The sequence below is a fragment of the Ranitomeya variabilis genome, chromosome 4 (genome assembly GCF_051348905.1).
Source record: "Ranitomeya variabilis isolate aRanVar5 chromosome 4, aRanVar5.hap1, whole genome shotgun sequence".
Taxonomy (NCBI): domain Eukaryota; kingdom Metazoa; phylum Chordata; class Amphibia; order Anura; family Dendrobatidae; genus Ranitomeya; species Ranitomeya variabilis.
In genome coordinates, this window is record NC_135235.1 from 735,261,069 (window position 1) to 735,285,130 (window position 24,062).

A 24,062-nucleotide genomic window follows, 5' to 3' on the forward strand; every position below is an offset into this window, starting at 1 on the left:
GTTTTTTTTAAGACATACATATACTTCATTAGGGTATGTGTCCACGTTCAGGATTCCATCAGGATTTGGTCAGGATTTTTCATCAGTATTTGTAAGCCAAAACCAGGAGTGGAACAATTAGAGGAAAAGTATAACAGAAACATATGCACCACTTTTGCATTTATCACCCACTCCTGGTTTTGGCTTACAAATACTGATGAAAAATCCTGACCAAATCCTGATGCAATCCTGAACGTGGACACATACCCTTATACGGCTTATTAGCCTTAAGAACTTGAATCCTCTGGTCGGATTTTACTTTATCGGTGTTATTTATTTAATAAATGCTTTTTTGTATTTTGTAGACAGTAGTTTTTCGAATTTTGCATGTAATTAGGAGTTCATGTCAATATTTCCAGATTTTGTACGATACTTTTATTGCTCTGATCCATATATTTACATTGTGCTTTGTGTATAATTGCATAACTTTCTTGTGGAAATATGGGTTAATGAATACAGCCCTTTTATCTAACAGTACTTATATGCACAACTAACTTTTACAATTAAACTAATGTGAATAGGCACAAGGTCTACAGCATTTTAATCCTGTTCCCTTCCCCCTTTTATCCACACTGCCCACAGATCATTCTATAAGTTATACTATCTTATGGGTCCTCTTTGTACTGACTGGTGTGAACAGGTACAAGGCCCAAAGCTAGCTCACACTGTTCGCCAGTCAATTTTCAATTTTACCAAGGAGTATCAGCGCAAATATTCCTAATACTTTAGTTCTACAGTAATTGTCTTATTCGCTGCAGATAAAACCTTAACACTTGTGCCACTATTTTCATTTTATACTTCTAAATAACACATAGAACAGTACCAGCAAAATACCCAAGATGGTGCAAATTACAATCTCACCCATTGACTCGCTGGGATAAGAGCAGCTGTGACTTCAGAGCTTCCAGGGCCAACTACCTCGACCTCTCCCTGGGACAGAGAGGAGGTAACGACAAGCTTAGGAAGCTGACAGTCCATTGAGGTACAAGGCCAGGTGCCGGGAAGGTCACAACCTGGCTTCTCCGAACATCTCCATGGAGCCAGGTGACCGGTGAGTCTCACTCCTGGCTTTCACAAATGTATCCATGGGCCTCCAGTGACCGGTGGGTCCAAATCCTGACTACCCCAAATGTATTCATGGGTTCAGTGATGGTCAATGAAGCAGATGTATGTTCTTTCAGCTGGGGCCTGGCTGGTATCCTGTAGAATGTCAGATCTGTGTCACTCGTGATAGAGCCTCGATCTGGCAGCTATCCTGTAAAGTGTTCCTGGCTGTGGTAATGTAAAGAGTCTCTGGTCCTTTGGATCTCTTGGCTGTCTGGATGCATATTGTTAGAGGCATATCCCACTTATATAGCTCATAATTGTTGTCTTTCAAGCCAGCATCCAGAGGTCAAGAGGAAGACGTGATGAGGTTAACTCATATAGTTTAACAATTTAATCTATTTGCATAGTTCTTATTCCTTTGTTTTATAAGTCAAAAAGCCACAAGACCCACACAATGGTCATTCAATAAATAAAGCAAACATCCATTGTTCAATTACCCTGCATCAGTGTCTTGCAAAGAAAGCAGACAATAATTTGTAGGAGCTGATGTAAGAGGCAAACACTAGCCATTTAAAATGATGAAAAATCAAAGTTTAAGACTCATGACAACAGTGTATGTTTTTTGGCCAACTGAAGAACAAATGCATAAATTAAAAAGTCATCATATAGATAAGTCTATTCCTCCTGGCTTACTGAAAATAGAGATCTGGTTAATTAAATTAAAATGCTGTGTCATCACACCCTCATTTACATTTTTGCTAGACCATGCACTTAGTGCATAGACTTTATGAGTCTAGGAGTCCCACTGCCTAACAATTTTAAAAGAATGTTTAGGAGACCCTCCTTTATGTCTAATACAGGGTGTATCAGAATCCCTCTTCCTTCAAATGTTTGGAAGTTCTTGCATTGTCAGCATAGGATTTGTGATTTTCATAGTCCCTTCATAAATTAAACAGGATGTGTCTCACTCTGTCACACACCACATGTCCAGATAAGGTATTAAAATATTAAAATTACATTTACAATGAATGTTGCATTTTTCCATTTTCTCATTGCTTTCAATGGTGAAAAAAAACAAAGAGGCTACATGTAAACACAAACTAAGGGGTGAAGGAAGTTTATTTGTTCTCTTTTTTAAATTGCCTTATATACAAGAACGAATGTTTTTACTTGTAAAACACATTTTATTTTCGTAATGCAAATGCTGAACCAGCAAATCACAATGGCGCTAGTCACAATGTGCCTGAAGCCAAAGCAGCAGGCAATCCGACAGGTGTGGTGTGTAAAACTGCCTTAAAACCGATAAATAAATGAACAGTAAAAGATTGCTGCGCTGAGAGGCTCTTACAGGTGCACGTGTGGTCCTGTAAAGAATGGTTGGACTTGCGTGGTAGTTTCCTGCCCAATGTCCACTTGTATCAGATGCGGAAGCGTCCTCCCAAAGCTGCAACACCCCGTGAAAATGCTGGTGTTCACAGCAGTTAGCCTCAGCTGATGGAGCCATTGTAGGAATAGCGTGGTGAGCGGGGGGCGTGACTGAACGGTGACGTCACCTGTCCGTTAATGACGGACGCGTGTAGGGGCCAATCCCCCTGTACATTTTATTTTCGGTTTTGGATGTTTTGTTGTCACTCCTTAAAAGTGGCGTAATACTCTGACAACATTGATACCAAAAGCGACCTGAGAGTCAGAGATGCATCCAGCCATCTTCTCGATGCGGTTCTCATTCCAATTTAAGGCAGTTTTCATCCATTTCAGCAATTTTCCTGCCCCCTCCGTCTTCCTGGAAAAGTCTGCTGAGCATGCGACCTGTTGACTCAAATATCGAGCACTCAAGTATTTTAGTGCTCGCTCATCGCTAATAATGACTGCTATCTGTGTGGGATTTTTGATGTTTAAAAGGGTTGTCAACTACTTGGACAACCCTTTCTTCTTCTGGTTCATGCAGCGTTACATGAACACCCGAGCCTTACACTATGGCTGGTCCAAATAACTAAAGCAATTGTTACCATCCACCTCTCGTGTCTCCCCATTTTCCTCATAGATTGTAAGCTCGCGAGCAGGGCCCTCACTCCTTCTGGTATCTATTTCAAACTGTGATTTGTTATGCTGTAATGTCTATTGTCTGTACAAGTCCCCTCTATAACCTGTAAAGCGCTGCGGAATATGTTGGCTCTATATAAATATAATTATTATTATTCCTCATGATTGGTCTATTTAACCCCTTAAGAACCAGGGTTATTTCCGTTTTTTAGTTTCCATTTTTTGCCCCCCTTCACACAGCCATAGCTTTTTTATTTTTCCGTCAATATGGCCATGTGAGGGCTTGTTTTTTGCAGGACAAGTTTTACTTTTGAAAGACACCATTTATTTTACCATACCATGTAAGGGAAAAAGGGAAAACAATCCAAATGCGGTGAAATTGCAAGAAAAGTGCAATTCCACAACAGTTTTTTTTTACCATGTTCACTAAATGCTAAAACTAACCTGACATCACACTGTGTTCCAAATTATTATGCAAATTGGATTTAAGTGTGATTAAAATTTAATTGTTTTGTTTTTCAAATAAACTCGTGGATGGTATTGTGTCTCAGGGCTCAATGGATCACTGAAATCAATCTGAAACACATGGGATAATTAGTTTTCCAAGTGATTCTAATTAAAGGAAAACTACTTAAAAATTATGTTCCACATTATTAAGCAGGTCACAGTTTTCAAGTAAGATGGGAAAGAAAAAGGATCTCTCTGCTGCTGAAAAGCATCAAATAGTGCAATGCCTTGGTGAAGGGATGAAAACATTAGAAATTTCCCGAAAACTTAAGCGTGATGATCGTACTGTTAAGAGATTTGTGGCTGTATCTGAGCACAGATGTGTTTGTGCTGATAAAGGCATAATGAGGAAGATTTCTGCCAGGCAAGTTCATCGGATTAAGAGAGCAGCTGCTAAAAAGCCATTACAAAGCAGCAAACAGTTATTTGAAGCTACCGTTGCCTCTAGAGTCCCTCAAACCTCAAGGTGTAGGATCCTTCAAAGGCTTGCTGTGGTGCATAAACCTACTTTTCGGCCTCCCTTAAACAGTGTTCACAAGCAGAAATGGTTGCATTGGGCCCACACATACATGAAGACTAATTTCCAAACATTCTTGTTTACTGATAAGTGTTAAGCAACCCTGGATGGTCCAAATGGATGGAGTAGTGGATGATTGGTGGATGGCCACCATTTCCCAACAAGGCTGCAACAACAGCAAGGAGGTGGAAGAGTCATGTTTTGGGCCGGAATCATGGAGAAACAGCCGGTAGGGCCCTTTAAGGTTCCTGAAGGTGTGAAAATGACCTCTGCAAAGTATATAGAGTTTCTGACTTACAACTTTCCTCCATGGTATAAAAAGCAGAAATGTGCCTTCAGGAGCAAAATCATCTTCATGCATGACAATGCACCATCTCATGCTGCAAAGAATACCTCTGAATCATTGGCTGCTATGGGCATAAAAGGAGATAAACTCATGGTGTGGCCACCATCTTCCCCTGACCACAACCCTATAGAGAACCTTTGGAGTATCATCAATCAAAAGATCTATGAGGGTGGGAGGTAGTTCACATCAAAACAGCAGCTATGGGAGGCTATTCCGACTTCATGCAAAGAAATACAAGCAGAAACTCAATGGATGCAGGAATTGTGAAGGTGATATCAAAGAAGGGTTCCTATGGTAACATGTAACTTGGCCTGTTAGGATGTTTTGGAGTTAAATAGCTTTTTGTTCAGTGAATGTGACCTCCTAATGCTGCAAATTCCACAAATGAGCATTTTCAGTTCTTTAAAACATATCAAATGTTTAGAAAGTCTACTGTGCCTAATAATTTGGACAATAATTTGGACCAGTGCATTTTAAGTTTTTATTAATTTTGGAGATTATACTGTTATCATTGGGAGGTTTATTCAATAAAATTCGATGTATACTCTAACGGGTGATTACTTTTATTAGACCGACTGTCATTTGCACCAACCATTTAGGAAAATCAGAGAAAAATGTAATTTGCATAATAATTTGGAACATAGTGTATGATTCTCCAGGTCAGTACAAGCTCACAGACACTAAAAAATTTTATTTAAGTGGTGAAAAAAATTCCAAAGTTTGTAAAAAAAAAAGTTGCCATTTTCCGAAACCCATAGCATCTCCATTTTTCAGGACCTGGGGCTGGATGAGTGCTTTTTTTTTGCGCACTGGTCTGACTGACTGACTTTAATTGTTACCATTTTGGTGTAAATATGATCTTTTGATTGCCCGTTAATGCATTTTTTTGCAATGTTGCAGTGACCAAAAAAACAAATTCTGGCGTCTCAATTTTTTTCTCGCTACACCGTTTACTGAGTGGATAAATTATTTTTATATATTGATAGAGCAGGCGATTCTGAATGCGGTGTGTATATATTTGTTTTTTTTAATTTATTTATTTTTTTGAATGGAGCAAGAGGGGGTGATTTGAACTTTTATATTTTTTTATTTTATTTTTAAAAATATTTTTTTTTTACTATCTACTTGCTTCAATAGTCCCCATGGGAGACTAGAAGCTGCACTTGTCTGATTGCTTCTGCAGCCCTGTTCTATGTAGCAGATATGCTCACTTGCCATGAGCGCCGACCGCTGGGCGATGCTCATAGCTATATGACTATGACAACCACAGGAGTCTCATGCCAACCCATTGGCGACCCACGGTCATGTGGGAGGACTATCCTTCATTGGACGATAAGGGGTTAAAATTAAAATATTTATATAGTCACCTCCCGTGCTGGATTGGCTTCTCCCCTGTGTGGGTTCTCTGGTGGATAACCAAATGTGATTTCTGGTTAAAATATTTTCCACATTCTGAACAGGAAAAAGGCTTCTCCCCTGTGTGGAGTCTCTGGTGTCTAACAAGATCTGATTTAGTCACAAAACATTTTCCACATACTGAACAGAAAAAAGGCTTCTCCCCTGTGTGGGTTCTCTGGTGCTTAACCAAATGTGATTTCTGGTTAAAATATTTTCCACATTCTGAACAGGAAAAAGGCTTCTCCCCTGTGTGGAGTCTCTGGTGTCTAACAAGATCTGATTCCGTCACAAAACATTTTCCACATTCTGAACAGGAAAAAGGCTTCTGCCCTGTGTGAATTCTCTGGTGCCTAACCAAATGTGATTTCTGGTTAAAATATTTTCCACATTCTGAACAGGAAAAAGGCTTCTCCCCTGTGTGGAGTCTCTGGTGTCTAACAAGATCTGATTCCGTCACAAAACATTTTCCACATTCTGAACAGAAAAAAGGCTTCTCCCCTGTGTGGGTTCTCTGGTGATTATCAAGATCAGATTTCCGGATAAAACATTTCCCACACTCTGAACAGGAAAAAGGCTTCTGCCCTGTGTGAATTCTCTGGTGCATAACCAAATGTGATTTCCAGTTAAAACATTTCCCACACTCTGAACAGGAAAAAGGCTTCGCCCCTGCGTGGAGTTTCTGGTGTCTAACAAGATCTGATTTAGTCACAAAACATTTTCCACATTCTGAACAGAAAAAAGGCTTCTCCGCTGTGTGGCGTCTCTGATGTTCGATAAGATGTTTTTTCTCTACAAAACATCTCTCACATTCTAAACATAAAAAAGGCTTCTCCCCTGTGTGGTTTCTCTGGTGGCTATCAAGATGCACTTTCTGGATAAAGCATTTCCCACATTCTGAACAGGAAAAAGGCTTTTCTCCTGTGTGGATTCTTTGGTGTCGATCAAGATGATGCTTCCAGTTAAAACATTTCCCACATTCTGAACATGAAAAGGACTTCCTTGCTTTAGGAGCAGTTTGTTTTTTAATGCCTCTTTTGGGTCTTTGATTTTCCTTAGTAGTCGGTACTGAATCAGGTGACAGATCTTTGCTGTGAAGGGATGATAGTATATCTGGAGTAATGGCATTCACTTCAATTGTATCCTGTGAGATCTCAAAATCATCTGATTTTAAAATTGAAGATGTCAGCTGTCCTTCTGATCTCCTGGTACAGTCATCTGTGAAGAATAAAACCAATTATTTTTCAATAAAATATCCTTGAACTTTATATTTTTGAACATTTCTCCTAAAACTGTCTGTAAAAATGGTAAGTTGATGTATATACTTGAGTACAAAGTATACAAGGATAGGGATGGGGCCGTGCATACAAGGATAGGGATGGAGCCGTGCATACAAGGATAGGGATGGAGCCGTGCATACAAGGATAGGGATGAGGAGCCATGCATACAAGGATAGGGATGAGGAGCCATGCATACAAGGATAGGGATGGAGCCATGCATACAAGGATAGGGATGGAGCCATGCATACAAGGATAGGGATGGAGCCATGCATACAAGGATAGGGATGGAGCCATGCATACAAGGATAGGGATGGAGCCATGCATACAAGGATAGGGATGGAGCCATGCATACAAGGATAGGGATGGAGCCATGCATACAAGGATAGGGATGGAGCCATGCATACAAGGATAGGGATGGAGCCATGCATACAAGGATAAGGATGGAGCCATGCATACAAGGATAAGGATGGAGCCATGCATACAAGGATAAGGATGGAGCCATACATACTAGGATAGGGATGGGGCTGTGCATTCAAGGATAGGGATGAGGAGCCATGCATACAAGGATAGGGATGGGGCCGTGCATACAAGGATAGGGATGGGGCCGTGCATACAAGGATAGGGATGGGGCCGTGCATACAAGGATAGGGATGAAGAACCACGCATACAAGGATAGGGATGAGGGAACAATGGGATGAAACTGAAGTGGAGGAGACACAGATTGGATATTAGAAAAAAAGTCATAGTTACTCACCGATAACGGTGTTTCTCGGAGTCCATGACAGCACTATGGAGAGAGGGGATCTGCCCTTCAGGGACAGGAAACCTACAGATAAAAAGGGCGGTACCTCTCCCTCGCATCAGTTGGTTTACAGAGCATCGGAGGACTTCCAGGTTAGTTACAACAGAGAAAACATATTATAACATTGCTTATTAGAGGAACACCGTGCCTATATTATATTATATTATATAAGTTATATGTAAGAAAAGTGCTCACCGCACTCGTGATGGGAGGGAATAAGTGGGTGCTGTCATGGGCTCCGAGAAAAACCATTATCGGTGAGTAACTATGACTTTCTCGGTCTCCCATGACAGCACTACGGAGAGAATTACAGAGATTAAGCTTAGGGAGGGACCACAGCCTCGAGAACCCTTCGCCCAAAGGTCAAGTCAGACACAGAGGCTAGATTAAATCTATACTGTCTAAAAAAGGTTGATGGCGAGGACCAGGTGGCCGCTTTGCAGATTTGCTCAATTGATACCTCTGACCTCTCAGCCCATGAGGTAGCTACTGCTCTTGTGGAATGCGCTTTTATACCATCTGGGATCGCATTCCCCGTGGATGAATATGCCAAGGCTATTGCCTCCTTTATCCACCTTGCCAAGGTACCTTTGGATGCCCGGAATCCTTTACTGGGACCCTGAAAATAGACAAAGCAAGCCTTCTTTCCTCTACTTCCTGGTAGAATCTAAATATTGGACTAGACATCTTCTGACATCTAAATTATGGATTTCGCCCTCTCTCATTTTTAGGGTTTGGGCAAAAGGATGGCAGAGATACTTCTTGTGACCTATGAAATTTTGATGCCACTTTTGGCAAATAGGCCGGGTCGGGTCTAAGAGTGACTCTGTCATCTAATATTTTTGTAAAAGGAGGGTTAGAGGACAGGGCTTGAATGTCACTTATTCTGCGCGCAGATGTTAAAGCTACCAGAAGAATAGTCTTAAGTGATAGTGTTTTTATGGAAATTGTGTCTATGGGTTCAAATGGAGGACCCGTTAGTGCAGAGAGGACTAAGGTTAGGTCCCACGAGGGTATTTTTTGAGTAACTAAAGGTTTTAATCTTGTTAACGCTTTAATAAATCTTACTACCCATGGATTGGCTGCAATATTTTGATTATAGAGTGCTCCCACAGCTGCTATCTGTACTTTTAGAGTACTGACCGCCAACCCCTGGTCCAAACCTTTTTGTAGAAATTCAAGTATTTTATCAATTGAAGGCCTTTCACTTTGGAGATAGATAAGAATTTTCTCCACGTTTTCCCCACGTTTTCCCATATGTTTTAGTAGTAATAAGTTTTCTACAATTTAACAACGTAGCTACTAAGTTGTCCGAAAACCCCCTTTCTTTTAATAGTCTCCGTTCAAAATCCAGGCTGTTAAATGTAAGTTCGACTCCTGTGGGTGGAAGATCGGTCCTTGCTGTAGAAGGTCTGGTATATTCGGGAGAATCCATGGGTCTGAGACAGATAGCATCCTTAGCCAGGAAAACCATGTCCTTTTTGGCCAGAATGGGGCTATAAGGATAATTTTAGTTTTGTCCTCTCTGACTTTCCAAATGACTGCCGGGATCAGAATAATCGGAGGAAAAGCATATGTTAGTTTGTGGGTCCATGGAATCAGAAAGGCATCCAGAGCCTGGGGATTCCCTCCCGGGTTTAGTGAGCAAAACAGGTTTACTGTTTTGTTTTTGTAATTGGCGAATAAATCTATTGTTGGGGTTCCTCACATTTCTGTAATCTGGTTGTAGATAGATTGGTTTAGGGACCACTCGCCTTGTTTTAACTGAGTTCGACTCAAGTAATCTGCTTTTTCGTTGTTTGACCCCTGAATATGTAGTGCAGAAAGCGATAGTAGATTTTCCTCTGCAAGACTGATAATTTTGGTGGAGGAACTCCGTGATCGAGACCTTGTTCCTCCCTGGTGATATATATACGCTACTGTCACTTTGTTGTCCGAAAAGATTCGGACATGATGTCCTCGAATGTAAGTTAGAAAAAATAGAAGAGCTCGATGCACCGCCCAAAGTTCTTTTTGGTTCGAGGATGCTGATAGTTCCTGAACTGACCAGTTTTCCTGAGCCACTGTTTTCCTTGTGAGCCCCCCACCCCCTGGGACTCGCATCAGTTATTACCCGAGATATTTTTGGTACCCAAGGGATTCCCTTTGAAAGGTTTTGGTTCTTTCCCCACCAGAGAAGGGAATGAATAACTGAGGAATTTAGAATGATGCGACCTTCTAAATTGTTTTTTAGTATTGACTGCCATTCCAGTATATGCCATTGAAACTCTCTCGTGTGGAATTGTGCGAAAGGTACTGCTGGCAGACATGAAGAGAGAGAGCCCATTAGCGACATCGCCCTCCTTAGAGTCATGGATGGGTTGTGTAGAGTTCGTGCTATCATAGTCAATATATTGTCCTTTTTGGAGACTGGGAGTCAGCATTCTTGGACCTGGGAGTCTAATGTTAGTCCCAGAAACGCCTGAATTTGACAGGGTTCCAACTTTGATTTTTTTATATTTATGAGCTAACCCAAGTCCGTCAGAATAGTTATCACTCGGTCCCGCTGTTCCCTGCAACTTTGAGCCGAGTCGCTTGCAATAAGGAAATCGTCCAAGTAAGGGACTATTAATATATTTTGTTCCCTTATGTGGGCCATCATTTCTGCTACTATTTTTGTGAATACTCGCGGAGCAATTGAGATCCCAAACGGGAGGGCTCTGTATTGGAAATTTCTTACTTGTCCCTCTATGGAGACTGCCATTCTGAGAAATTTTTGGGATTGTTTGTGGATGGGCACATGGTAATATGCGTCGGTTAGGTCTATCACGACCACGTAGCAGATCGGGAAAATAATTTTTATGGTAGATTTTATTGTTTCCATTTTGAATTTTGAATTTTTTACGTATTTGTTCAGATTTTTTAGATTTATTATCGTTCGAAAAGAGCCGTCGGGTTTTGGCACTAGAAATAGTGGGGAGTAAAATCCCTTCCCTATTTCTTGAGGGGAGATGTCCTGAATTACAGATTTCTGTAATAGGGGAATAATTTCCTTTTCTAGTGCGGCTTGCTCTGCTGCTGAAGACCTTGTTCTTGTTACATAATTTTTTTGGGGCGTAAAGAAAGAAAATCTATATTTTGACCAGAGTGAATTAGATTTAACATCCAGGTATTGTTGGATATTTTCTTCCAGGCGGGAAGGAATGAAGTGAGTCTTCCCCCCACCGTAGGGAAAATGTCATTTAGAGGTTTTTTGTCACGGGAGGTGGTGCCACAAAGGTAACCCCTATCTCTTCTTCTTCCCATTTACTCTGCTCTCTGGGGGGGGGGGGTCTTCGGCAAAAAAATCTCCGGTTCCGAAAGGACTGTCTGAATGGAGCTGGTCCCAGGTTTGGGAAACCTTTCTTTTTATCCCCAGCTTTCTGAAGGATATCATTCAAGGTCTCCCCAAACAAGAAATTCCCCTCACATGGAATAGAACATAATTTTAGTTTCGTCTGGAGATCCCCCGGCCAACTTTTAAGCCATAAAGTTCTTCTGGCTGAGTTGGAGAGGGCAGCGGCCTTGGATGTTAGGCGCACGGAGTCCGCTGAGGAATCCGCTAGGAACGCCGCTGCTGCTCTAATTACAGGGATTGAATCCAGCATCTTATTCCAGGGTGACCCGTCTTTAATCTGTTTTTCAAATTGGTCAATCCACACCATTAAAGATCTGGAGGTGCATGTCGCAGCAACCGCAGGTCTCAAGCTACCCCCAGCCGAGTACCATGCTCCCTTAAGAAAAGTATCGCTTTTTTGTCTAAAGGGTCTTTAAGGGTACCCATATCCTCAAATGGGAGCGCGATTTTTTTTCGAGGCCTTGGCTACCGCGACATCCAATTTAGGTGCCTTGTCCCAGGAAGTAGACGCCTCGTCTTCGAAAGGATACTTCCTTTTAAGCGAGGGTACTGAGGAATTTCTCCTATCAGGTTTCTCCCACTCTTTTTTAATCAGTGTTTGGACGTTAGAATTTAGGGGATATGTTCTCCGCTTTTTCTGCCCCAGACCACCGAACATTATATCTTGAGCCATTTTATCGGGTCGGGGATCCTCTACCCCCATAGTAGCTCTAACTGCTTTTACTAGAGTATCTACCTCCTCCAGTGGGAAGCAGTGATGGCCCAAATCTTCGTCGGAGGAAGATAAGGAGGAATTCTATTTGTTACAATCCTTGTCCTCAGATGAAGACTGGTTAGAGTGGGAATATACCGTCTTTTTTCTTATCTTTCACTTTTTTGAAAGATGTAAGGGCATTCTGAACCTCAGATCTGATTATCGCTTTTAGCTCAGATGCGAACTCGGGGGTCTCTTCACATAATAACCGTTGAATACATGATTTACAAAGCTTTTTGTTCCAGGCTACCGGCAAAGCTTTGTTACAGGTGGGGCAGGATTTATTTTTTTCTTTTTCTCCAAAACTCTTCTTTCCCTATTAAGGGAAAAGAAGGAACCCCATTATAAAATATGAACTTTCTCGGACGTCACTCACCATTCAGACGTGGACGTAGGTACCGGTTCTGGAGGAGGGCCCGGGTCTGGTAGGGGAAACTCTTGAGGAGGAGAGTTGGTCACTGCAGCAGATCTGCTGCGCTGCGTGGAATGACTGCTGGACCCACTTCTCCTGGTACCCTTAGGGTCAGTCTGCTTCCTATGGTGCTGGTGCTGCTGCCTCGGCTGCTGCTCCGGTTCTTGCTGCACGTCACTGTCCTCCATGTTTCCAGGGAGTTAGTGCAACAACCATGTGTGCAACAACCATGTGTGCACCATCTCCCTATTTGAATCTGGCGCCATCTGCGGCATTCAGTGTATTTCCGGCTCCTACGTCACGTCCCCCGGGGAGAAAAAGCTACTGCGCATGCGCGCGGAGATGACCCGGAAGTCCTGCCGCGTTTCCGGAGTGCGGCCATCTTTGTACACCCGGAGCATGCGCTTGTCAGCACAGGAGCTCCGGGTGTCTCAGCGCCCCTTCCTCTCCTGAGAGTGGCGGCGATTCTCCCCCCTCACAACCTGAAAAACCCCTCGGTTCCAGCGATGGCGGCTTCGGGCACCGGACGAGCCGCGGCAGGAGCCTCCTCGCTGCCGGAACCCGACTGTCCGGTCCCGGTCCTTTGAATACGGCGTCTTCTTGCAGGTACCACCGAAAAGAGGTTCCCCATCAGGGATAGGAAACCAACTGATGCGAGGGAGAGGTACCGCCCTTTTTATCTGTAGGTTTCCTGTCCCTGTAGGGCGGATCCCCTCTCTCCGTAGTGCTGTCATGGGAGACAGAGAAGCACCTTTTGACAGTGAGGGTGATCAATGAGTGGAACAGGCTGCCACGAGAGGTGGTGAGTTCTTCTTCAATGGAAGTGTTCAAATACCAATATGACTTTTATAAACCAATCCATCTATATCCACTTTCACAAAGTCAAATCTTCACATCGCTTCTGAGCCTTTCAGTGTGCCCAAATCAAAATTAGATCCCATGTAGTTATTATAGTGAGAAGAACCCACTTAATTTATGTGTGTCTCTTGGAGCGCAATCTGGGCACTATGTGGGGAGTAATAAAATGGTATATTCGAAGTTTACACTCTCCAACATCCACTGCATGCTAATTTTTGGAAAATGGCTGTGGAGTCAACATAGTCACTACTATAGATAAATTCGCTGAAGGTTAACGTAGCACTCCAGGAAACCGCTTGATACAGTGATGTTGCTTTTCTTCCTTCGGGGAAGGTAATGTCATGATCAGAGGCAAGGGAGTTCTCGTCACCAGATAAAACACCCACATGCAACACATTCTGAATCCAGGCCAGGAGGGGGGGCTCAAGACCCAGATTCAGGGGAGCGTCCCCCCACCTAAAAGTATCCTGACCTGGAGGAGGAGTTAGGTTAGTTGGAGAGGAACACTGAAGTGGAAGGACGTTTAGGAGAGCCGCAGAACAGGAGAGAGATCTGACAGCCACGAGGGAGCAGCAGCCTCTGGGAAAGGAGAAAGAACCTGGAGGGTTGGATGTGGAGTACCTGGAGAGGAAAGTAGCAAAGGAGAGGAACAGGGCTCAGAGGGGAACTATGACCAGGCACCCTCAAAGCCGAAGCGCTGGAATCAGGTACCGGGAGCCCGAGGCTTTTCTGGAACTCTAGGACACAGAGCAGAACTGGAGGGCCAGGAACTGTATGTAATTGGCCCACACCTCGCCGGAAACGCAGCAGCACCTAAGGAGCCCGGGGCGTGATTGAGTCCCTGTAAAACGGTTCGAGCTGCCCGTTGTGCAGGTACCTATCCCAGGACTGTGGGAAACAGGAGTACACTGTAGGAAACTTCAGGCAGCAGGGAATTCATCTTCAAGAGGCGCTAGAGGAAAGGCTCACGGACCTCACGGAAAAGGGGACCCTCCATTGCCTCCGAGCTGGCCAGGCCATACCACCACCCATGCCTGGTGCCCTGGACTGTGGCCAGCCAACTGCAGTAAACCAGGTAATGACTTACAACTTGTGTCCTCTCTTTATTCACTGGCACATACCATTCACACCTTACGTCTTAGGACCCTGCTTCACCTGTGGGAAGTGTAACATCAGTGCTGCCCCAACATCCCCCAGAGGACTCCTTTAATGCAGCGTCGGACCCACTATTGACCGAACTCCACAGGTGGCGTCACGACAGACTTTAAATACTTTTCCCTTAAAAGACCGTTCCCCTTTAGCATTGAGGCCCAGGGCCACGGACCAGGTCGCAGCCACCGTGACATTCCCCCATGAGACCGGACCTGGTACCGAGTACCCCACTGCCCTTAGGGCGACATTTCCAAAATGGAGTCACTTTAAAACCTCATAAACTGCTCTGGTTTTCTGCATTTTGTCAAATGGAAAAGGATGAGGAAAAAGCCAATATGCTAAATGACTTTTTTTCATCAGTATTTACAAAAGAAAATCCCATGGCAGACAAAATTCCCCATTAAATGTCACCTGCTTAACCCAGCAGGAAGTACGGCGGCGTCTAAAAATCACTAAAATTGACAAATCTCCGGGCCCTGATGGGATACACCCCCGAGTACTGCAGGAACTAAGTACAGTCATTGATAAACCATTATTTTTAATCTTTAAAGACTGCATAATAACAGGGTCTGTACCACAGGACTGGCGTATAGCAAATGTGGTGACAATATTCAAAAAAGGGGCAAAAACTGAACTCGGTAATTATAGGCCAGTAAGCTTAACCTCTACTGTGGGTAAAATCCTGGAGGGCATTCTAAGGGATGCTATACTGGAGTATCTGAAGAGGAATAACCTCATGACCCAGTATCAGCACGGGTTTACTAGGGACCGTTCATGTCAGACTAATTTGATCAGCTTCTATGAAGAGGTAAGTTCCGGACTGGACCAAGGGAACCCAGTGGACGTAGTATATATGGACTTTTCCAAAGCTTTTGATACGGTGCCACACAAAAGGTTGTTACATAAAATGAGAATAATGGGGATAGGGGAATATATGTGTAAGTTGATTGAGAGCTGGCTCAGGGATAGGAAACAAAGGGTGGTTATTAATGGAGCACACTCGGACTGGGTCGCGGTTAGCAGTGGGGTACCACAGGGGTCAGTATTGGGCCCTCTTCTTTTTAACATATTTATTAATGACCTTGTAGGGGGCATTCAGAGTAGAATTTCAATATTTGCAGATGACACTAAACTCTGCAGGGTAATCAATACAGGGGAGGACAATTTTATATTACAGGATGATTTGTGTAAACTAGAAGCTTGGGCTGATAAATGACAAATGAGCTTTAATGGGGATAAATGTAAGGTCATGCACTTGGGTAGAAGTAATAAGATGTATAACTATGTGCTTAATTCTAAAACTCTGGGCAAAACTGTCAATGAAAAAGACCTGGGTGTATGGGTGGATGACAAACTCATATTCAGTGGCCAGTGTCAGGCAGCTGCTAGAAAGGCAAATAAAATAATGGGATGCATTAAAAGAGGCATAGATGCTCATGAGGAGAACATAATTTTACCTCTATACAAGTCACTAGTTCGACCACACTTAGAATACTGTGCACAGTTCTGGTCTCCGGTGTATAAGAAAGACATAGCTGAACTAGAGCGGGTGCAGAGAAGAGCAACCAAGGTTATTAGAGGACTGGGGGGTCTGCAATACCAAGATAGGTTATTAAACTTGGGGCTATTTAGTTTGGAAAAACGAAGACTAAGGGGTGATCTTATTTTAATGTATAAATATATGAGGGGACAGTACAAAGACCTTTTTGATGATCTTTTTAATCATAGACCTGAGACAGGGACAAGGGGGCATCCTCTACGTCTAGAGGAAAGAAGGTTTAAGCATAATAACAGACACGGATTCTTTACTGTAAGAGCAGTGAGACTATGGAACTCTCTGCCGTATGATGTTGTAATGAGTGATTCATTACTTAAATTTAAGAGGGGACTGGATACCTTTCTGGAAAAGTATAATGTTACAGGGTATATACACTAGATTCTTTGATAGGGCGTTGATCCAGGGAACTAGTCTGATTGCCGTGTGTGGAGTTGGGAAGGAATTTTTTTCCCCATGGTGGAGTTACTCTTTGCCACATGGTTTTTTTTTGCCTTCCTCTGGATCAACATGTTAGGACATGTTAGGTTAGGCTATGGGTTGAACTAGATGGACTTAAAGTCTTCCTTCAACCTTAATAACTATGTAACTATGTAAATTAAGGCTTTGTGAAAATGGTGTGTACCATCTCGCCTGGGATCCACACCTGCCACCCCTACTTCTGTCACCAGGCATGGCCTCATTCATTCTGCAGGCAACACTGGAGATGGAGGAGATATCGGAACCAGAAGCTCTGGATGGTGCAGGCTCTGCTCAGCCACTTAGATTAGGGTTGCTGTGAACTGTAGTGCCATCCAGTCAGGCATTATGGGTGTGTGTGCTGTCCATCTGGAGTAATCTGCTTCCTGCATTCACCAATTGGAAAGCACCCCACCCTACTAAAGCTCAAAGCAAATTGCAGGAAGATACAGCCTTGTTCTCCTCTGGTTCAGTCTTTTCTGTGCTCAGCTGCCGTGAACCCTTAGTGACTAATCTTGCTTCTTATGATTTTGCATTTTCTCTGCCCTCGTGGATCTGACTCAACTACTTGACTATTCGTCATCTCAACTCACTTCACAGAACAGCAGGTAACACCATGGCCCAAGCCTAGGGATCTCTGTGTAAGAACAGATCCATGTAAAGAATGTTGAGCAAGGCAATCCTTGGGATCTGCAAAGCTGAGTAGATAGTGCCAAGCCTGATTGTGGTAGCCATATTTTGAACTGCCAGGTAACCAATACATTGTGTCTGGATTCCAATAAGATATGCATTCAAATAGCTAAATGGCGATCCTTCCCTTCTTAACCCTGCCATGTGCCCAGACAGTGGACAACCGTATACAGGGTTTTGTTGGATTCAAGAGACGTATGAAAAAAATTTGTGAGGTCCATTTGTTTCCTTTTATCCTTTGTGAAGAATTCCAAAGTTATCACCACAAAAAGCGACATGTCAGATGTGAAAAATGGGAGTATTTTGGGCAGTAACTACTGTAGTCAAAAACTGACTATGGACAATAACACATCTATCAAAATGTTCAAACGCAACAGTCTTCATCAGTAAAATATGAGTAGTGGTATCAACTCTCTGGAGTGATTAGAGTATGGGGCTCGGTGGCTCTTGGCAACCTAAACTATCGTAAGGGCCAATATTTTCTATCAGATGAGTTTCAAGAAAAAATATTAGACATTTAAAAATAACTTTTTATAATACTGCAGAGCTGGGGCATCTTCAAATAAGATCTCACACATTTGGAAGAGGTAATGGAGACTTAAAAAAAAAAAAAAAATACCAGGGAGTTCCAAACTTACAAACTCCCCTAACTGAGGCAGGCTGATCCTACCACAATCAAAGTATCAACCAGAATGAACATGTAAAAAAACCAAACATTTTTTGTTCTATGTTACATCTCCCCAAAAAAAGTATGTACGAGGGGAGAACTCCAACACTAAACTGGAGTTGCATTCATTTATGGTGGACCATTGGAGATACTATGAGTCCTGACCAGAAGAGTAGAGAAAGTATTCGTGCCCCCATTTCAGGAGAGATTGTGCAGTAATCTGAATTCCTTAGGAATTAGGTTTTAGGATGGAAAACATAATGGAATTTATGACGTGGGGTGAATCTATGAAACCAGGGTTCGAGCCAACACATCTCCTGCAGGCGTGAATAAATGTGTATTACAGCCATCAGCCACGCACAGCTTAGAGATATATCGTGGCACAGGTGTAATGTTTTTTTTATCACAATCCTCCTTGAAATTAGTTTATTTTTAATACAAATTGAAAAGTCAGGATAAAGGGAAACTCTGCTGTTATTGTACAGAAATTCACACTTGGCCTCACTGCACATTTAATGCTGTTGATAATAAAAGTGAAGTTTGGCCAGAAAGACTGGACCTGGTCTTGTAGGGACCATATGAGCACATTCAGCAGCACAGAAGGGGGAGAAGATAGATTCATAAGATATCAGGGATCTAGGAAGCCACCAGCATCATTACCCTCCGCTTTCTCTTACAGGCCCATCATAATATCTTGTCAGCACATTCTTCGGTTGTAAGCGCTATACAGAAGGGTTTTCACAATTTTACAAAGCCATTTAAATATTTTCGGATGGAGGAGAATGTTATGCCCTACCGGCAAAATGGGGATCACACGATTGTGCCACGTCCGAACCACACCATTGATAAAGCAGCCACAGCCGGTGACTGAGAACAATCTGTGACTTCTCTGTATTTAATGGTTACTACTCACTTGGGTATTCATATGTAGGAGTCTCTTCTTTACACCGCTCATCACCCCTCACATATGTCTCTGTAGTATTAATATGGGTCAGATCTTCCCCCTGAAATAAATAATGTAAAAGTCACAGATGGAGAAAGTCTCATCTATGATAAGCTCTAATCCTGCCATCTCCACCATTCTCACCACACCAGTATGAAACATGTAATACTGGTGAATAAAACAAGACTGAGCGCAAGACCTTAACCACCGTCTACACATCATAGGGGAGATCTCATGACACCTTCTCTCCATCTACCTGATGATTCTGAGAGACATTGGAATCTTCTTGTTTACAGTCCTGTGGAAGAAGAGGACGGGGACATCTATCTGGTGTTGTCCTCTTACTGGATAGATCTGGAGGAAACACATACAGGGACTGAATTCATTCTTTACATACAGATAATTATAGGCTGTGTGTATTTAGTCCTGTCTATTACCTGGTGATGTGAGGGGCTGGGGAAACTCCATCATGACGTCCTTGTACAGATCTTTGTGTCCTTCTAAATACTCCCACTCCTCCATGGAGAAATAGACAGCGACATCCTGACACCTTACAGGAACCTGACACATACAATTATACAGTCATCCCCCCGATCTCTTCATAGTGTTACTGTATAATGTCCCACCATTCCCAGCAGTGTCACCTCTCCAGTCAGCAGCTCAATCATCTTGTAGGTGAGTTTTAGGATCTTTTGGTCATTGATGTCCTCATGTATCAGGGGGTGAGGTGGAGGCCTTGTGATTGGACTAAGGGGTCTTTCCCATCCCTCAGACACAGGGTCATGACAGCGCTCACTAGAAATTTTTTTCACTACTGTGTAATCCTGGTTATGGAGAGACACATTAATAAATGTCACTACAGACATTTCCAGATTCCTCACCTCTTGAGTTCTGTCCAACAGTTTTATTGCCATAAATAAAAATTATGTAATGTGACACCATCAAAATCTCTCACCTCTCCAGTAATACGGAAGAGGATCTCTAGGGTGAGGTGTAATATCCTCTCCGCCATCTTGTCTCTGTCCATATCCATCTTTGGTGGGCAAATCAGGAAAATTCTCTTATATAGAAGATCTTCACTGAGAGGATCCGATATTGTAGAGACCTGAATGAGAAGAAGATGAGCCGATGTAACATCATAAAATCCTCTGTAACAATTCAATTACTGGAGATAATAAGGGAAACATATGAGGAGATTTATTATTTTACACTATTTAGTTTTCTTCTTTACAAAAACAAGACTGAGCACAAGACCTTCACCACCGTCTACACATCATAGGGGAGATCTCATGACACCTTCTCTCCATCTACCTGATGATCCTGAGGAGCATCGGGATCTTCTTGTTTACAGTCCTGTAGAAGAAGAGGACGGGGACATGTCTCTGGTGTTGTCCTCTTACTGGATAGATCTGGAGGAAACACATACAGGGACTGAATTAATTCCTTACATACAGATAATACAGATAATTATAGGCTGTGTGTATTTAATCCTATTACCCGGTGATGTGAGGGGCTGGGGAACCTCCATCATGACGTCCTTGTACACATCTTTGTGTCCTTCTAAATACTCCCACTCCTCCATGGAGAAATAGACAGCGACATCCTGACACCTTATAGGAACCTGACACATACAATGATACCGTCATCCCCAGATCCCTTCATAGTTTTACTGTATAATGTCCCACCATTCCCAGCAGTGTCACCTCTCCAGTCAGTAGCTCAATCATCTTGTAGGTGAGTTCTAGGATCTTTTGTTCATTGATGTCCTCATGTATCAGTGGGTGAGGTGGAGGCTTTGTGATTGGGCTCAGGGGTCTTCCCCATCCCTCAGACACAGGGTCCTGACAGCGCTCACTAGAGATCTTCTTCACTACTGTGTAATCCTGGTTATGGAGAGACACATTAATAAATGTCACTACAGACATTTCCAGATTCCTGACTTCTTGAGTTCTGTCCAACAGTTTTATTGCAATAAATAAGAATGAAGTAATGTGACGCCATAAAAATCTCTCACCTCTCCAATTAAACGGAAGAGGATCTCTAGGGTGAGGTGTAATATCCTCTCCGCCATCTTGTCCCTCTTCATATCCATTCTTGATGGGTAGTTAAGAAAAATTCTCTTAAATATAGAAGATGTCTACTGAAAGGATCGGATATTGTAGGGACCTGAATAGGAAGACGATGAGACGATGAATCATTACAAAGAATTCTGTGTAATAATAAAATTAGTGGAGATAACAAGGGAAACATATCAGGAGATAGAACGTGTAGATGTTGTATTCTCTAGTCTTGTATGGACTGGAACATCAGCTCAATTACTGAGTAAGACATCTCCTCCATGCCACCAATCACTGGCTATGTTACTCACTGCTTCGGCAATTAATTTGCTGTAGGATTCACATGTTCGTTGGGACAGACCAGAAAATACAGAGTCTGGCGGGGACGGAAGCAGCAATTACCGTATTTTTCAGACTACGAGATGCACTTTTTCCCCAAAAATATTTTTGGTGGAAAATGGGGGTGCGTCTTCTAGTCGGAATATACCTACAATTAGGCCGGGATCACACTAGCGAGTTTTACGGATGTATGAGAGGCGCAAAAACTACGCATTGCACATGGACCAATGATTCTCTATGGGGCAGCTCTATCTGCCGTAAATTTCTCTGCCGTATTTTTCGGGCATAGAACATCGCAGCATGCTGCATTTGTCAGCATATTGCGCAAAAAATCCGCCAATGAAAATCAATGGGGGCGAGAAAAATACGGATTACACATGGACCATCAGTGTGACTTGCAAGAAATACGCAGCGGTGTTCTATAGAAAAGCCAATAATTCAGTGCGGTGTACAGTAAAATCACACTGACAGGTTAGAATAGATCAAATAAATGTCCCAACTCTAGATATAACCCTAACCCCAACACACCCCTAACCACAATTCTAACCCAACACACCCCTAACCCTAATCCCAACCCTAACCCTAACCACAAGCCTATTTCCAACCCTAGCCCTAATTCCAATCCTAACGCTAATTCCAACCCTAACCCTAAGGCTATGTGCCCACATTGCGGATTCGTGTGAGATTTTTCCGCACCATTTTTGAAAAATCCGCAGGTAAAAGGCACTGCGTTTTACCTGCGCATTTACCACGGATTTCAAGTGTTTTTTGTGCGGATTTCACCAGCGGATTCCTATTGGGGAGCAGGTGTAAAACGGAATCCGCACAAAGAATTGACATGCTGCGGAAAATACAACACAGCGTTTCCACGCGGTATTTTCCGCACCATGGGCACAGCGGATTTGGTTTTCAATAGGTTTACATGATGGAAAACTGCTACAAATCTGCAGCGGCCAATCCGCTGGGGATCCGCAGCCAAATCCGCACCATGTGTGCATATAGCCTAAACTAACCCTAACTCTAGGTTCTAACCCTAACCCTAGCCCTAACCCTAGTGGGGGAAGAAAAAACAATATATATATTTTCCTTTTTTTTTTTTTTTATTATTGTCCCTACCTATGGGGGTGATAAAGGGGGGGTTCATTTACTATTTTTTTTTATTTTGATCACTGTGATAGCTTTTATTGGAGCACGGGGGGTGGATCGAAGCACGGGGGCAGCGGACAGGAGGACGGAGGGGAGCGGACCACAGTACGGGGCAGAAAGGAGGACTGGGGAGGCGATCGGTGGCGGAGCAGATTAGGTTTTCCAGCCATGGCCGATGATATTGCAGCATCGGCCATTGCTGGATTGTAATATTTCACCATTTTCATAGGTGAAATATTACAAATCGCTCTGATTGGCTGTTGAAAGTGAAACAGCCAATCAGAGCGATCGTAGCCATGGGGGGGTGAAGCCACCTTCCCTGGGCTGAAGAACCAATCCCCCTGTCCCTGCAGATCGGGTGAAATTGGAGTTAACCCTTTCACTCGATCTGCAGGGACGCGATCCCTCCATGACGCCACATAGGCGTCACAGGTCGGATTGGCACCGACTTTCATGGCGTCACAGGACACACACACACAAAAGAAAAAATATTTCATTAAAATACAAGACACAGGGTGTTGTAATAGCTTATTATATTATCAATCCAATTGAAGACCCTTGTCACCTGAAACAAAGTTAAAATAAAAAATCAACAATATCCCATACCTTCCGTCGTTCAGTCTTGTCCCATGCTGTAAATCCATCTGAAGGGGTTAAATAAATTTACAAGCAGGAGCCTGCTAATGCAGCCGCCCCTGCCTGTAAAAACTGGGGAATGAATGGAAAGCAGGGATATTCACAAAAATTCCCACGCTCGAGTTCATCTGAGGTTATACCAGCAGAGGGCGCAGCACCGCAAGTCTAGGTAGCTACGTTCCCCTGCTTTCCATTCATTCCCCAGTTTTTACAGGCAGGGGTGGCTGCATTAGCAGGCTCTTGCTTGTAAAATTATTTAACCCCTTCAGATGGATTTACAGCGTGGGACAAGACTGAACTACGGAAGGTATGGGATATTGTTGATTTTTTATTTTAACTTTGTTTCAGGTGACAAGGGTCTTCAATTGGATTGAGAGTATAAAACTATTACAACACCCTGTGTCTTTATTTCATCAAAATACTTTTTTCCTAATGTGTGTGTTTTATTAACCATTTACTACTATTGGATTAATAATGGATAGGTGTCTTATTAACATCTCTCCATTATTAACCTGGCTTAATGTCACCTTACAATAGCAAGGTGACATTAACCTTTTATTACCCCATATCCCACTGCTACACAGGAGTGGGAAGAGAGAGGCTAAGTGCCACAATAGGCACATCTTACAAATGTGCCTTTTCTGGGGTGGCTGGGGGCAGATGTTTTTAGCCAGGGGGGCCCCCCCCCCCCAATATCCATGGTCCCTCTCTAGGCTATTAATATCTTCCCTCAGTCACTGGTTTTCCCACTGGCGGAGAAAATTGCGCAGGAAGCCCACGCCAGTTTTTTCCGCGATTTAACCCTTTATTTTCACAGCTAGGCCCCCCAAAATGTGCACACAGACACTTGGAACATTATTAGTGAGGACTATGGAAAAAAAATAAGGGATATGAAATGGTTTACTGTATGTAAACCATGTATCATATCATGTCGAGTTTGGGAAAGAGATAGCAAAAGCCGGCAATTGAATTACCGGCTTTTCTGCTATCTAGCGCTGTATGAAATATACATTATATATATGTATATATATACATATATAAA

At 42.9% G+C, this 24,062-nt stretch overlaps 1 protein-coding gene across 2 annotated transcripts in view; it reads right to left on the minus strand.

Annotated features, from left to right (window-relative positions):
* Nucleotides 1-209: 209 nt before the first annotated feature.
* LOC143767985 (uncharacterized) overlaps nt 210-24,062 on the minus strand; it is an 85,378-nt gene continuing 61,525 nt past the window's right edge. For both annotated transcript variants that reach the window (XM_077256580.1, XM_077256581.1), the window contains exons 2-11: nt 20,857-21,008; nt 20,546-20,725; nt 20,340-20,463; nt 20,154-20,251; nt 19,798-19,947; nt 19,487-19,666; nt 19,280-19,403; nt 19,099-19,196; nt 18,813-18,903; nt 210-7,112 (exon numbers count right to left, since the gene is read on the minus strand). In XM_077256580.1, the coding sequence (XP_077112695.1) occupies nt 5,863-7,112; nt 18,813-18,903; nt 19,099-19,196; nt 19,280-19,403; nt 19,487-19,666; nt 19,798-19,947; nt 20,154-20,251; nt 20,340-20,463; nt 20,546-20,725; nt 20,857-20,934 (2,373 nt within the window). In that variant the 5' untranslated portion in view covers nt 20,935-21,008 and the 3' untranslated portion in view covers nt 210-5,862. The remainder of the gene's footprint in view (nt 7,113-18,812; nt 18,904-19,098; nt 19,197-19,279; nt 19,404-19,486; nt 19,667-19,797; nt 19,948-20,153; nt 20,252-20,339; nt 20,464-20,545; nt 20,726-20,856; nt 21,009-24,062) is intronic.